Raw genomic sequence first — 16,584 nt, forward strand, 5'->3', positions numbered from 1 at the left:
TCAAGTTGCCTAATTTTGTTTCATCACCATAATTTCTTGTCTAAAGCAACTTTGTGTTTATAATAATCGTTTTTAACCTTTATCATGTGTAAACCATTATCATAAATCAGCTATTGATGATTTTCCATGTTGGTTTGATGATTACAAAAACTTAAATCATACACACATAAACAGATCCATCTGTAGAGTCAGTGACAAAAGTAAGGAAAAGCTTGCAAAGTAAATAAACTGATGAAAATTTAGAATTGTAAATCCAATGATATGAATTAAACTAAATTAAGGGCAATGATTAAGATGAAGTGGGTGGCTAGTACAAGGTAAGGAAGCTCCAGAAGTCATAATACAACAATGAGTGGGCTGAACCTTGTCAATAACAGTTTCAACACAAGCAACTGCTTGAGATTTTTCTCAAGTTACATCATGACTTGGACACACAAGAGGTGACGACTGATTCTACACTACATGCCAAATCCCACTACACACACGCACTCTCATTGAGTTGAGAAGTCAGCTAGCCCACAAAACACATTCTACTCCCTGCATGTTTGATGAACAAAGCTGTAAATATTGAAACATGGCCAGCACATATCTGACCAAGAGCACCCTCTACTACACAGTTCAGGAATTAATCATACGGTCCAGACCAACAAACGCTCTACTCGTCACTGTTGTACAAATCATCTCAGCTGCTAACTGATTTATTTAGAGCAAACAGTCAATATGCTGCTCAACCACAAGCAGTTTCTTCTTGTCTTTCAGACTTGAATTTAAAGAATTAGGGAAGTGACAAAACCATTTGAGCATACATGTTTTCTATGTTATTCAGTTTGTGTTCCGTTCATTCGGAACTGTAAACCTTACTTGATGATCGCCTTCAACGCTTCAACATTTACTGTCAACACAAATTTGGATGGATGGATGGATGGGTATATAGATGGATAAAAAACTTGATAAGTAAATATCTTCATTAATAGCTCTTGAAATAAATAAATAAATAAATAAATAAATAAATAAATAAATAAATAAATAAATAAATAAATAAATAAATAAATAAATAAATAAATAAATAAATAAATAAATAAATAAATAAATAAATAAATAAATAAATAAATAAAGAAAGAAAGAAAGAAAGAATGAAAGAAAGAAAGAATGAAAGAAACAGTGAACATTAGCCTCAGTTAATGCTGATTGCCCCAACTGCTTTATGCTCCTCAAGAATTTCTTTACCTGTGCATGTGACTCTATTCAGAGACATACAATTGTCCTGCTGCGACAAAGTGTGACGAAAGCAGAGAGCTGTATTCTGACTGGCTGAGCCTCTCATGTTTGTTGCACAGGTATGTGGGCGAGTGAGTCATAGCAAGGGTGATCCTGCTTACAGGTAATGGACTGGATAAACAGGTAGACGTTCACTTGGAAGCTGGACCCGGGACAGTTGGAGTTTGACATTGTGACAACTGTACGTAATGTTGGAACCAGACCAGCTGGACAGTCTATTACCTGAGGGAACATTTACCACTGTGTGTTGATGCTGAGACCAACAAGTGTACATCTTACAGCCAGGTGTGTATCTAGGTCATGTGAATAGTGGTATGTGAGACTCTTACCTTGACACTAAGATGTTAGGGAACATATCCCAAAATAACATGGCTAGACTTTTTAATCTCTTTAGATATAAAACACTGGTTAACACCTATAGACAAAAGGATAATTGTGACAGGGCAAAGCGTCGGCTAGTATTTACAATAATCTCACATCAACAACGACACAGCAATATCAGCGTTCCTCACAACTCTGCTGCATAAGGAGCAGAACAAAGGACAATAAGTATAGCCAATTCTGGTGAGGTAGCCAGACAAAGGTGTTAGGTAATTACATTGACACACTAATTAGCTAGTGTCCAGTGTTGACCTAATTAAGGCCAGGTTGTTGATACCTGTGTGAGTGATTACATGAGAAAGGTATGCAAGCCTCCGTCCCATTCAACACAGCAGTCTATAGTGGGGAGTGACCTGCAGCTGGTGAGACAGACTCTGACACTGTATCAACTCTTGTGTTTCGTTATGGTGTGACAAATGTTGAGCAAGGAGACCAGGACTAGTGCTACATGTTGGATTCCTGCTGCCTCATTCCATCAAGGTGATAGATAATATAAATTATGTTCTTTGTTTTAGGTATGTAGATCATTATTTTTCTTGACATGGGTATTAGTGTAGAGACATGAGCATGAAACATGAACTGTTTCAATATTCTTTGTGGAAATACACAAACTTGAAAATAGATTCACTGTTTCCATGCATGTTTCCTACAATGATGAAAAAGATGTAATAGAAACATTTCATAGCAAATGAACAGGTAAGACCTCTGACCGAAACACCTGCTTAAAATGTGAAAATGGAAATGGGTTTTGTAGTGAAAATAAAGATTAAAAAATAAATCAAGTAATCTTGACAATAAAGAAACCAATGAAGTATGTATAAAGGATTTTCAAAAATATGAGGGTTAGAGTTAGAGTTAGGGTTAGGGTTAGGGTTAGGGTTAGGGTTACTGTTAGAATGAAAAAAGAAATCAGTGGAAATCGCCAACAAATACATGTGAGGGCAAGAGTTCCGCCCGTAACCGAATTGTAACCTATTTATTATGATTATTTCTAGGGGTTAGGGTTTAGGTTTAGGGTTTAGATTTAACATTATGTTAGGTTTAGGTTTGGGGTAGGCAGAAATATTTCCGAAATGAGTTGGCAAACTGGGGGTTGCTAAGTGTCCACTCCTTGATATTAATAGTGCAGAATTTATGACTCAGTATTGGAACAATACGTACTAATGACAACACATGCATTTCATTTTTCACATTTTGTAACACTTTGATTAAATACATGTTATGCTTGTTAATATTATAGTATATTGGTAGTGATATGAGCTCAAGCATACACATACTGTATGGAGTTGGTGCCATAAAACTGGACTCATTATTATTATTCATCCTTTTCAGATTAGTGACAAGTTTCCACCTGCATCATGATGAAGCATTTCTACTTGACTGCTGTGGTTGTGTATATAACAGCAGGATTGTACAGTGTAGCCTCTGTGCCAGCAGACTGTCCTCAACTCAAAGCCATTATACCACAATGTAACTGTGAAAGCAGTCTGGACCAAGCCACTGACATAGTTATCAACTGTCGATATAAAGGCCTGTCTACCTTTCCAACCATTAATGGATCTTACCCTGGATTAATCTCTGAATTGACACTGGCTCATAACAACATTGAGACAGTACCGGACAATGCTTTTCAAGGACTCCGCATCAAAAGCCTGGATTTGACCAACAACAAACTGTCCAACATTTCTGATGAGGCATTCCGCAATTTAGAAGCTGACCTCGCAGTGCTGAAACTCAGTGGAGGTGTGAATGGCATGAGCGCACCATTCACTGCCATTCGCAACCTGGTCAACCTTCAAGAACTGAGTCTTGAAAATTTCCTGATTCCAAATGGAGACTTAGAAAACAGTACCCTCTTCCAGCCCTTCTCTGCACTTCAGAAACTGACTCTTAATAACTGGAACCTGAAGTCAATTGGCAGTTCAGCTTTCACAGGTCTGATAAGCTTAAAAGAGCTGTACATACAGCAACAACCAAATCTCACAACACTGCCTGTTGGAGCTATCAACCTAATGGCGGATACCATGGAGAAAATTGAGGTATCAGACACGAAAATTGAAACGCTATATGCCTACAGTTTCCAGAGAATGAAGGTCTTAAAGACAATGGTGCTTACTTCAAATGAAATAACAGAGCTAGAGGATGATTGTTTCATAGGTTTGGAAGACAAACTCCAATTTTTGGACATGAGTTTAAACAAAATTCCATTGTCAGATTTGTCCAAGTTGCAGGTCCTGCGTGACCTACAAACACTCAAATTACAAAACTCTGGATTAACAACTTTTCCAACTAGTGCAGCACTTTTCCGCAACAAACCAAATCTACAGATTCTAGATCTACGAGGCAACCACTTGACAGATATACCTAATGGAGTATTCACAAACCTGTCATCGCTGTTAGAACTGGACCTTTCTGAAAACCAGATTGCAACAATGGGGGACACTTCTCTCAGTGGACTGACAAGCTTGAAAAAGCTTGACCTTGGTCGTCAGGGTCTGGTGGGCAGTTCCCTCACATTACCCTCTCTATCGTCCCTGTCCTTGACAACCCTAATTCTGGTGAACACGCCCCTTTCCGCCCAGAGTTGGAACAGAATTAGTCAGGCTAGTTCACTGACAACACTCAACTTGAGACAAACTGGCCTTAGCAGTATCCCTAACATGTCTTTCAGGGCAATGACAAATCTAAGTACCCTTAATCTTGGAAACAATCAAATCACAACCATTAATCAAGAAACATTTGTAGGTCCTAAATCCCATTTAACAAGCATTGATTTATCTTCAAATTTGATCAATTACTTTGATAGCTGCACTTTCCATGAATATGGCACACAGTTGAAGTTGAACCTGATAGGCAATCCTCTCCATTGTGACTGTCATCTCTACTGGCTCAGTAAGGCTGTCAAGGATGGACAAATCTCTTTAGAAACATATCTACCGAGCACATGTGTATACCCATCTGTAAGGAATGGTTCTGATTTCTCATCATTCAACCCTGCTGACTTGTGCTCAACAGCCCCAACTACAGCAGTGTGCATTGACTACTACAGCCCTACCACCACGACCACATCAACAACTACCACTACCAGCACCACCAAACCAAGCATTGCCATGACGGTCACCTTAGTGAGCGCCACTCTTAACAGCATCACTATCTCTTGGACAGTGGACCTACCCGAACTTTTGAATCACATCACAATCAGCCACATAGAAGTACCTGGTGGCACTACCCCTAGTTATTCAAGGGAAGTCACCCCAGGTAATTCACAATACAGCATTGCTGGATTAAAACAAAATACAGCATATGAGATTTGTGTTATATTAAACAGAAAGGATGGCCAACCTCAACAAACATGCATCAGAGAAAAAACCCAAGCAATTGCAACATCATCACCCCCTACTGATGACTCAACATCAAACTCAACAGAAATAGGACTTATCATTGGGTCCATTATTGGGGGGCTAGTGCTGATAGCCATCCTTGTTGCAATCATCTATCTTATGTTTCTACGGAAAAAGTCTCCCAAAGAAAAATATCCTGTTCAGCCTCGAACCTTCAAAAGATCCGAGCTTCCCCAAATGGGATATGATTCCAAAAGGTATGGCAGAAAGAAGAAGAAGGATACTACAGATGGTAACCAAAACCAAGTCACTGTGTCAACAGTAACAGACGGTAAAAATGGCCAGCCTAACCTAGGTCGTATTTCAGCTGGAAGTTATCAATACTTGGATGAAAAGCAACCAATCAGCAGTAACCCAGTTCCTCCCTATGTTAATGATGCAGCAGCAAAACAGTTGTCCTCTCCATATGAGAATGATGTGGACATGCGTCCACTACCACAGAAGCCACAAGACTCGACTGGTTACTATAACCCAGCCTTCCGGAACAGCATGTACCCAGACCAACAGCCCCATACATACTCAGAGATACACTTGTAGAGTAAGTAAGCCAATATGTGCCTCTACAAATCACCTCTTCAATGTGCCTTGACACACAAAATCAGTGACTCCGGCAGATAATCCAACATCAAGTTGGGTCAGTCCCAAGGTTCCACACATGTGGTCGGTGTTCCTGGTGCAAAGGCTTCAGACTGAAGAACATGTGCATGTGAAAGACGTACTTACAGGTACATAATACCCAACAATCCAGTATTTGTGGAATGATGTCCACATTATTTTCATGGAAACAAGATCTGTTTATCACGCAACAGTACTTAAGGCTCCATAATATATTTCAGAGTCCTGACTATTCATGCTTATGTTTGTGTGGCAAAAATTATGTTACTTCCTCAAGCTCTTTACAGCATAGAACACTCCAGCAGCAGGAAGTGCTTACTGGTGCTTTGAGGTGCATAGTACAAGGTTATCTAAATGTGACTCATCTCAAGCACCTAACAGACTTGTATCTGGTCTAACGGAGGATGTGCCTTTCAGATGGAACACTTAACAAGACTCTGCAGGTATCAAACAACAGGCCTGCCCTCCCATTTCACAAAGCATTTTGGGGACTAAGGAGTTGCAATTAAATTAGCACTAACACCACTTTGTGAAAGGGGGTCTTGATCTTCCAACAGGTTTGAACAATGTGAGTGCCGTCCATCAACAGTTTTAGACATAGCAAAGACTTGTGATATTAAATATCAGAGCATTTACCTTCCATGGACATTTCTACAAAACAGGTGAAACTGTCATACTTCAAAATAAAAAAGCCCTGCTCATTTGATATCCTACATGTAAAATATATTTTCAGTGTTGTGAAGTTATTTGACATGACTATAACCTAACCACTACAGTCAGCATGTGGATGTTTCTACATTTAGGACATGCATGTAAGGATATAGTTTGTCATCAAGTAATCAAACTGAATTTTTACCAAAACTTGTCATCTCATTACCTCACTTTAAAAGATTTTTTAATGAAATATGAATTCATTACATTTCAATGTTGAAATCATCATGATTATGTGATCATAACATTAGAGTATTTTTGTACCAGTTTATAAATGTTTGACTATATCCAGATCCGATTCAGGAGTAATACACTCACTCTGAAAATAACTGTGTAAATGTTGGGTAATAATGTATTTATATTTGACAGAATGTAATGTGAATCAGGAACTACTTCCTGGACCTATTATGCCAGGTGCATGAATCCAAAGGGCATGTAAATGAAATTTATGAATATTCATGAACCAAGCCACCCTTGAGGCAAATGGGGCTTTGTTTCATGAATATTGATAATTTAAAGTCCCCTCATCCAAGTCGACGTCTGATTCTGAACCGACCATGTACAGCCTGAGATCTCAATCAAGTGCTAGTCGAATTCTCCGACATCATGTACATGCGTATTGACTATTGGTGAACAATGGTCCCTGGCAAATTATGTGTGTATGCATTGACCAGAGATAGCTGAATATTATATACATTCCAGTTGATTTTTGTTCTGATATACTTTGTATACCACACTATACAGTTTTATTTTCATGTTTTAGCTTGTATATAGTGTACAGATGTACATATCTGATATTATAAGTGTGTAAGCAGCTAAGGCAGCCAACCGTGGACAGATGACCCTTGCTTATCTCCATAATGACCATCTAGGTTATCTTGGCAACTGACAAATCATGGTATTATGTTAAAGGGGGACTACCCTCAAACAAACTGACCAGTACTTGTTTCAGCATCTCAATCTTGTGGTTAATGATTACCTCATGAATTTGTATCCCATGATGCAGTGACAACCTGGTGCTTAAAATTCCGACAACTGTAAAACACAGTCCCCCTTTAATGGTTTTAAAGCAATCATCAGTAACATAAGGTGTCCATTGTGCCTATCTTAAGCCTGTTCCTTTGTCCAGAAGTGGTAGAGTATACACTGGTATGTAAACAGATATTATGTACAGACTTTCTTATATTCTTATGGTAATAAATGGAAAATTATATTCTTATGGTAATAAATTCTTAAAACCAATTGGTAAATCTGACTGTTTTAACTCCTCTTGCTATGTTTGTAAAACTGAAAAACTGCTGTGTGTACCATGGATGTGACACCTGTGGATCAGGGATATGAACAGAAACATCTGGACTACTGAACACGATTTCTGAATCAATATGACATGTCCGGAATTCTCAAACATTGATCATCAGCAGCAGTTCAACTGATTCCGATTATGGCATGTCATATGATCCTACTGTGGCATTCAAAAGTGTGATGCTGAATAAAAAGCATAATTCTTATTTCTCTGTTCTCAAACCTTACTGAGAAATAGCAGAAAAAAAACACACACAAATAATTTGTCACCGTATACACAATTTTTCCTCCTTTACCTTTCAATGGTGAAACTATCTAGGGAGCAAAAATAAGATGGCTAGCAATGTTACTAACTGACTTTCTGAAAATATTGCAATACTTGCATACCCATTAACCCACAAGACCAAAGCAAATGTGTGGAATGTTCATGAGATGGAGTTTTCTACCTCTTGAATGTCAACAAAACTTAGTTCTAGTTTTCTCAATTGTTGTATTGTTTACAATGCAGAACAGTAAGACAACCTGAAAGTCTATCAGATATATGTCATACAGCACTGACAAGTATAATACAGTAGAGACAACACAGGGCCATATTATATCAGCACTCAAGCCAGGATTTACGACTGACTGGCACACCCAGCTGCAAAGGATGTAGGAGAATTCCCTTGTTATTTGTATTGCCAGCTTATCTATCACCCCACCAACGTGACCATATTAGGGAACTCTTGATTCAGCCATGCTTGATTGTAAGCTTGAGGTTCAAATATGTTAAACAAGAGGCTTTGGGTGACAAATTATGAAATGTGATATATCTAACATGCTGAGATTTTAAGTTGGACAATTACAGGATTTATTACCTACGAGGCTGAACATATTTGGGTTCATATTTTTCATACGATGCCTTAAGGCAAAGTATCACTTTGTAATGGTGACATGATGTCATGAACAATGCTATGATGTCACGGTTCTTCTGTCACTTTGCGTTCTACATGTGGTGACGGCATGAAGTCAGCCCATGTTTGAATGTAGATTTGGGTGTATTTTCCTCAACTTGATGACTTCGGTATGAAACAGAATATTATACTTGAGCCCCCGACATACTATGTTTACGACTCAATGGGAAATATCAACACTCGTGTCGTAAACATAGCGTGAGATGGGCACTTATATTATATCCTCTACGTACCCTCAGTCAAAAGCTCTAGAGGAATGAACAAACCTATGATTCAATCATGTTTGTACACATTTCAAGAATGTAAGGTATGCTCAGTCTCAGTAAAATACAATGAATATCTATGTAAATCTCAGTGTTTCTTATTAGAATCGTATTAGTTGCGAGCAGTGGTGGAGCGGTCAGTATTGTTGATTACAAGGAAATGAACAGAACACCACCAGTCCCTGAATACAGTCCCAACATGTCTCAGCTGGTTGCTGCCATTGTTGACGCTGGGCAAACACACGAGGTTCGAGCGCTCATGACAAGCTCATATCAAACATCTGACCCAGGTCACTTTGCTTGCCTAGTTGATACCTAGATAATATGTAAATTTTCCAAATACCTAACACTACTGTAGTCTCATTCAGAGGTGAATGAACACAGTGTGAGAAAGCTGTGTTGCTAGTATAGTCCATTGCCCTCCATGTCAGCTCATCAAGTGTGTTTAAGTACAACTCTTATGTTACTACAGAGACAGATACTTAATTGTAACATGGACAAATGTTATTATTCCAAATATACGACAAGATGCTTTAAATCAAAGCTGTGTGCATTACTAAACACGTTGGGACAGATCTTCACACATGTGACACAATGACAGATTGGAGTGCAACCTACTAACATGGTACAAATCATCATCATCATCATCATCATCATCATCATCATCATCATCATCATGAGAAGTAAATGATCAACATAAGAAAACAAGAAAGAACATGAAATGATGAAGCATCTAAAAGTATGGCATAACAGAATATATCAGGATGTTAAAAAATGATTCTAAAATTATGAAGAATGGAAAATCTTTCATACTTTCATAATTTTCAGAACAATAAGCAATACGGCCATGACAATACCAAAGAATATTTGTACTTAATCTTGAATTTTCAACATTCTTTCAAGTAAAACTGAACCAAATAATGAGAAATTTTTAAGAATGTGTGAAGGAAACTCATGTGGACTCTCAAGCACACCTGTACCACCTGCGTGTGAGTAATATTGATGAGGGATTGACCAGCCGGAACTGAAGCGCTATAAATAGCTATGACCTCCTGCTACAACCAACACAGCTGAATAATACGCAAACAGCTCTCAGTAACAAGGGACCCTAATGTTAGATAGTTGTCAGCAAGCTGTGCTGGTATACAGCTACCAAGTGGAGAGTTGACAAGGCAGACCTGTGTAACAGGCTGCCAATACATTCAATAACAGTCACTTCAATATTGGACTTACAAATGGGTTTTCCCGGATTTCATCTGCGTGTCTGAAGGACTAGCTGAGTCACCCCAAGATCTAAAATGGGCCCGGAAAACAGTATGCAGTACATGAATTCAGCTGGGGCTTTGATGATGAGACTTTCATGATAAACTAGGATGTAAGATAACCTGTATGCAATATTTGTGACATTAAGTGCCCAGGTCTGATATGAATCCTGAGACCAAGTCTGAGTCATGATTATATTTGGAACATTTTGAGAATTACTATAATAGCCTGTGTTTTTTTTGTTCACATTATTTCCCCCAATCCTGAAACAGCTTTGAAACAAGGGGTATACATTTTATATACAGAAATTAAGTTTTAAGTTTCCAAAATAACAATACTGTGAGGTATCTTGCCATTGTATTGCAGGCCCTGTTTTTTTATGAAAGATAATAGGAATTGGTAAACAATTCCTGTGACAGCATTAATATTTTAAGTGAAACATCTGGCCACATTAACATCAACATCAGACTCTATTCTTCCCTTCTCAATCTCTGATATGAATTTAAATATGTTGTGTGGTTTAAATTTGTAATTTTATTTTCCTATTGCTGACTGTGGATAGACATTATGAATATGGACAGCACATGAAACTGTACCAGCTCATGGGCATATGACATTCATCTCATTCTCTATTATAGGCGTACCTGCTCTTCAGTTCAGCTGTGGAATAGAAATTATATTTGGAGAAGTAGTCAGCATTGACATTCAGTACTGTATGTGGAAGAATCCATCCCTTCCATTGTGCCTGCCATGCCCTGTTGATTACAGGTGAGATCACACTACCAGGTGACCTTCGTCTCACCTGTGTCAGGGTGGGTCAGACGGAAGCACCTGACAAACAGCTCACATCACATAAATCATAAAATAAATCATTAAATAACACATAATATGTGGATATTTAGGGCGACAGGGTCATCTGCTATATCACTTTTTACAAAACCCAAATCTTTAAAATTATCACAATAAAACATGGCAAGAAGTATCATGGGGCATTTCAGCATGAAACTTCTAAATTGTCCATTTGAACTTTTAATCCCCACAATGCCATTTAGAAAGCTTTTAATTATAACATGCAATATTTAGGGTTGCATTTTCTCAGTTAAGTACAGATTCTAGTACTTTTGTTACGCTGAGTCTGACTTCTACATTTAATACGTCAGAATTCAACACATAGATTTACCTCCTTATTCATCATCTCACTCACAGAAACAACTGCAGATATGTGTACACAAAGTATACACTCTCTACAGAGCTGTATATTGACACAGGAGATAAGACTTTGTTGTGTACATAGGTTATACAAAAGTTGGTGAACACCACAAATATAGTACTAGATTATATTACTATGGTGTGGACACTTAATTCATGAATGAAATCATGAGACAACACTTAAGAATGGGTTGCCATGATATATCATAACCATACAGGGTGAGGAGTGTTACAAAATATAGTCTCGAGACACAAACACTCACACCTACACTCACATAATATTGACATACGGGTATGTTAATGTAGTTTCGTTAGCAAGGTTCATATTAAAAAATAAGCGCACCACTGAAAAGTTCATATTCTGTATGTGGTATAATAGAATTTCACACCATAGAATTTCATACAATACACAACTACAAAATAAATGAAAATAAAGATGAAATGAAAATACCTCATTCTCAATGACACTGAACACAGGTCAGTATTGTTCACAACAGGAAAATAATCATGTTGAGTGAGTGGCTCACAAAGAGTGGCTCAGCAAAACAATTCAACCAGAAGCTTCTTCATCAAAACCTTCAAACTACATGCCATGTTTCACAAGAAGTCATCAGTATCCCGCAATGGCAAAATTTTCCTCACAAATATGCCTACTAGTTATAATAATATAAAATGTTTTGGTGTGTATATAGAAAAGTGGACAGAAAGTAGTGAAAGGTTTTTATGTTCTGCTCTAGAAATGAGTACTACTACCACATTCAGTCAAAGTCAAACTTGTTGGCATGGAAACACCAAAAATATCTTAGTCAGAATTCCAAAACTACCAAAATGCATTAGTACACCACCTGACCTTTCCATATATGGCAAGTTTGGTAAAGAAATATTGAACGGTTTTACAGTTCTACTCCAGAAAAGAACACTACCACAAAATTCAGTCAAAGTCAAACTTGTTGCCAAGGAAATGAAAAAAAATGATTTTATACAGAAATTCAAAATTACCAAAAAGCACCAGTACAGCAACAGACCTAACTGTGTGGCACGTTAGGTGAGGAAATAGTGAATGGTTTTGAAGTTCCTCCACGAAAAAGACAAATATGCATGAACACACACATGGACCGACAGAGCACATTTTCTAAATCACATTGCAGGGGATAAAAATGATATCGTTCTCCTGAAAATATAACAGAATATTGCTCTGTTCACAAAGCTACAGTTCCAGAACACTGTTAAATCTAACTTGAGTGCCCCATCAATGTTCACTTGTTGATAAGAACAACCTCTCAGCTGGGTATAATAGCAGAGTGAATGAGTTTAGTTTTATGCCGCACTCAGCAATATTCCAACTGAATGGCAGTGGTCTGTAAATAATCGAGTCTGGACCAGACAATCTTGTGATCAACAGCACAAGCATAAGTCTACACAACTGGGACAGAATGAATGTGTCAACCCAGTCAGCGAACATAACCACCCAATCCTGTAGTCGTTTCTTACCACAAGCATGGATTACTGAAGATCAATTCTAGCCCCAATCTTCATGGGTTATAACGGCAGAAGTTCACATATGAGGTAGGCATGTATTGACACTTCCAGTTGTCTACATGTACCTAGAGTCTAGGCAGCACATGGAAATGGCACATGGTTTCCAAAAGTCTATTCGTAACACCTGACCTCAGCCAGAAACAGCAAACTTAGACTCCTTACCTGGCTGTACTCAGGCAGCTTGTTGTCAATGGGTAGACTGAAGCCCATCATGGAGGCAGTGAAGTTGCGTCGGTCAAACAGACACTCAGTTGCCTCAAACATTCCGATGGTCACGTCTAGACATAGACTCTGAACATGCTGGGACGTCTTCTGGGCACACTCCAGGGTCAGGGGCTTCCCTAGAATCCTGAAGTCACAAAACATAATCAATGATGTGGTAAATGGTGTATACAACAGGAATATAACTGTGGTGAAAACACAAGCAACAAAAACAAATACTTACATTGACTCATATATCAACTCAAACTATCTACATGTATGTAACAGAGCCTTAGTTTTGACTTCATCATCATATCAAATCCTTAAAAGTTTACCAAAACTACTAACTGTGCTAATGACAAGTAAAAGTCCACTGACAGCACTACTCATTTATGAAATAGAGTCCAAATTTGGACTGCTTTCTCCGGAATCAAATGGGGCATAGTGTTCCAGTTACAGTTACCTGCCCCTGAGTGAATAGTTATTTTAGTAACCTCTACATTTTTTTACATTCATCACATTGTAAGCATTACCAACTCACCCAATGTGATCATATGGCAACGCTGTGGAGAATTTCTCTCTCAGATCCTTCAATGTGGACGTCATGCCGCTGAAGGCAATCAACTTTGCCTTAGTGAAGTAGGTGTCCGAGATAGTCTTCAGTTTCTCTGAGGCGGGCACCTCAGGGGAGAAGTGGTCCCCTGGGGTGGAGGTGGGGTTCTCATGGAGGAGGTTGATGGAGATAAAGCTCAGCTTGAGTCTGTATCTGCTTAGTTCCGCTGACGGGTCGTCCAGCAGTTTCTGTATGTGATCTGCAGATAGAGCCAAGCTGACAATGAGCAATGAGTCATGTTATATGCCACTTTCAGCAAAAATTCCAGCAATGCCATTAATGTGACAACAGCAACAGGCTTTACAAATCATAGGCATTGAAGGAACCTGGGCCTTCAGTTTTTCAAGCAAATGGATTACCCTGCTCACTGTACCCACTTCCCCTCTCCACCCTGTCTGGTTATAAACAATCATGAGAATATGGATATTTGTTCCTTCCATTTTCTTTAATACTGCACTCTGCAATATGGCCAAATGTATATGGATGAATCCAGATCAGGAAAAGCAATGTCTGACATCTGGACTATCAATCAGTACAAAAGGGTCAAGATGACATACATCAACCAAGTTGGCCAGATTACCCAACTGGTGCTATCAGTTGCCTCTTAAGAAAAGCATGGGTACTCTGCTGACAAATTCTAACCTGATCTACACAGGCTTCTTACAAATCAGGGAATAGAATCTGGACATGTAGCATGACAAGCAAATACAATACCCACTGGGCTATCCCACCACGGTGATAATGAACAGACACCTGGATATCATTATAGGACTTTTCGACATAAACTTCATTGTTTGTGTAGGAGTGAAGGAGTGAAGGATTGAGTTCAGTTTTACACTGCTTTTAGCAATATTCCAACAATATCATGACAGGGAACACCAGAAATGGGTTTTATACATTGTACAAATGTGGGGATTTGAACCCAGGTTGAACGCTTTATCCCACCACCCCTGTTTATGATGGATGTGACTAAGTCAACTGAATATCACATTTACAGCAGTTGTATAATGCTGTGAAGATTCACAAAATAGTATCCCATAATACAACCGTCAGTGATATCATATGATCATATAATCATTCGTTTCAGGATTAACAGAAATATGGCCGATGTAACTAAAAAGGCCTTAAGAGTTATGTCCCCTGATTATCCTCTTCACATGATATCTGCTACTTGTACCTTTAGGTGACTTTGGTGCTGATGAGGAAGTTTGTCTTCTGTAATCTGTAGACTCACTTCTGGGGAATGCTGAAAAGTATTAAATAACAGTCAGATACAAAATGAATAAAAAAATTCAAATCAACTTGTGTAAAAAAATGTGTCAACTTATGGTATTTCAATACAAACATTAATTCAAATACCAAATTTTCGTAAGAGGTCATAAGCATGAAACCAACCCAAATTATCTAACTTTCTAACTTAATCACACAATACATCAGTTTTCCTTTCAACTGACAGTGACACATATGCTGTTAAATGACTACTGCGAGGAATACTTCTACTTCAGCATAAGAGGAGATCACAGGGGACCATAACAAATTTTAACAGGATTTCTGTTTTCAAACTCCATCAAGGCATTCATGTTGTGAAAACACACACCAAGTTTAGTTTCCATATCTTTGACAGCTTCTGAGAACATTTGTCCCCACTGGGTCCTCATTGTGCACAAAGTCAAGAAAAGCATGACAAGGGACACAACTGTCTACCACATTGTAATGCTGTTTCCAATATCAAACTCCATCTAGGCATTCATGTCCTGAAAACATCCACTTTGTAGCGGGATTCTCTCTCTATAACAGTAACTGTGAAAATCTGTTCCAATTGGGGATAACATGCACTATGTCCAGGGATTCCCATTGGCCCTCCCGATTTCCTAGGAGTCCGTTTTGATCATTCACATAATATACAGGTAAGAAGTGAGAATGGCACATTGTATGTACTGAAAGAAGGCTTACAAGTTGCTGTGGTGGCAGTCTTGGTGGTGCTCCCACTGTAGTTGCTGGAGAAGGAGGACTCCATCTCAGACTGAGCCGAATCTCGAACCCCACCATGCATGGAGTAGTACAGGTCTTCATCTTTCAGCTCATCTGCAGAAGGACTCAGGAGGAATCAAAGCTTCCAAGCCAATGCACATACATAATTCAAACCAAACCAGTATCTAATCCTTGACAACTCAAAGGATGGTCCATTTGAAAGTTTTCATTGGCCCAAAAAATGAGCATATTACCATACTGGCTTGATGAAACAAGCAAAGGTAGGTTTTTAACAGTATGAACAAGGGTTCGAAAATCGTAAAATGAAATAAAAATTGACTTCTATGGTTACAGATTACTGTATGATTCTCACCTATAGATTCCATCATGATGTCCTCCTGCATGAACACTGGTGTTTGTGGTGCCAGATGGGCCAGGTGATGCTCCATCCTCCCGGTCTGTAGATGGCGCTGTAGCTCATACTCCACTCGCTGGAAGTCAGCAGCCTTCATAGGCTTGTCTTTGCTGGACCGTTTCTTGCCATTGGAATCATCACTGTTAGCTGAAAGATACACAGGGGCATCCACCAGAAGGTTAAAACATAATTTTCAATGTAAACATGTATCTCTTCAGAATAAAGTTATTATTTATAATTATGCAGTTGCCTGATGTCAGTAATTTGTTTCATTGCAAACCTCTTTCAATTTCATAACACAGTGAGGAACAGAAACAAAGTAAGTGGACCTGTCATGGTCACTCACCTGGGGAAGCAAGACCACTGAATATCTCTAGAATCCCATGGAGCTGTCTGGGTGATAACAACAAATGAAGGGCTCCAAGCTGACAGTCAAGCTCAAGCTGAAATATATTTGCAATCATTAATT

The 16,584-nt window shown here is 38.6% G+C and overlaps 2 protein-coding genes across 3 annotated transcripts in view; one reads left to right on the forward strand and one right to left on the reverse strand.

Moving 5' to 3' along the window:
- LOC137294671 (autophagy-related protein 2 homolog A-like) overlaps positions 1–16,584 on the reverse strand; it is a 67,607-nt gene that overhangs the window by 35,907 nt on the left and 15,116 nt on the right. For both annotated transcript variants that reach the window (XM_067825741.1, XM_067825740.1), the window contains exons 7-12: positions 16,462–16,558; positions 16,074–16,262; positions 15,683–15,814; positions 14,907–14,975; positions 13,658–13,928; positions 13,078–13,264 (exon numbers count right to left, since the gene is read on the reverse strand). In XM_067825741.1, the coding sequence (XP_067681842.1) occupies positions 13,078–13,264; positions 13,658–13,928; positions 14,907–14,975; positions 15,683–15,814; positions 16,074–16,262; positions 16,462–16,558 (945 nt within the window). The remainder of the gene's footprint in view (positions 1–13,077; positions 13,265–13,657; positions 13,929–14,906; positions 14,976–15,682; positions 15,815–16,073; positions 16,263–16,461; positions 16,559–16,584) is intronic.
- LOC137294672 (leucine-rich repeat-containing protein 15-like) lies at positions 1,357–7,628 on the forward strand. The gene is made up of 2 exons (XM_067825742.1): positions 1,357–1,563; positions 2,992–7,628. The coding sequence occupies exon 2, from the start codon at positions 3,018–3,020 to the stop codon at positions 5,595–5,597; it is 2,580 nt and encodes an 859-aa protein (XP_067681843.1). The 5' UTR covers positions 1,357–1,563; positions 2,992–3,017; the 3' UTR covers positions 5,598–7,628.

Source organism: Haliotis asinina, chromosome 8, assembly GCF_037392515.1.
Source record: "Haliotis asinina isolate JCU_RB_2024 chromosome 8, JCU_Hal_asi_v2, whole genome shotgun sequence".
In the NCBI taxonomy this organism is placed as follows: domain Eukaryota; kingdom Metazoa; phylum Mollusca; class Gastropoda; order Lepetellida; family Haliotidae; genus Haliotis; species Haliotis asinina.

What these genes read in the sequence shown, in the direction of transcription:
- LOC137294672 (XM_067825742.1), top strand. Translation starts at nt 3,018, where the DNA reads ATGATGAAGCATTTCTACTTGACTGCTGTGGTTGTGTATATAACAGCA.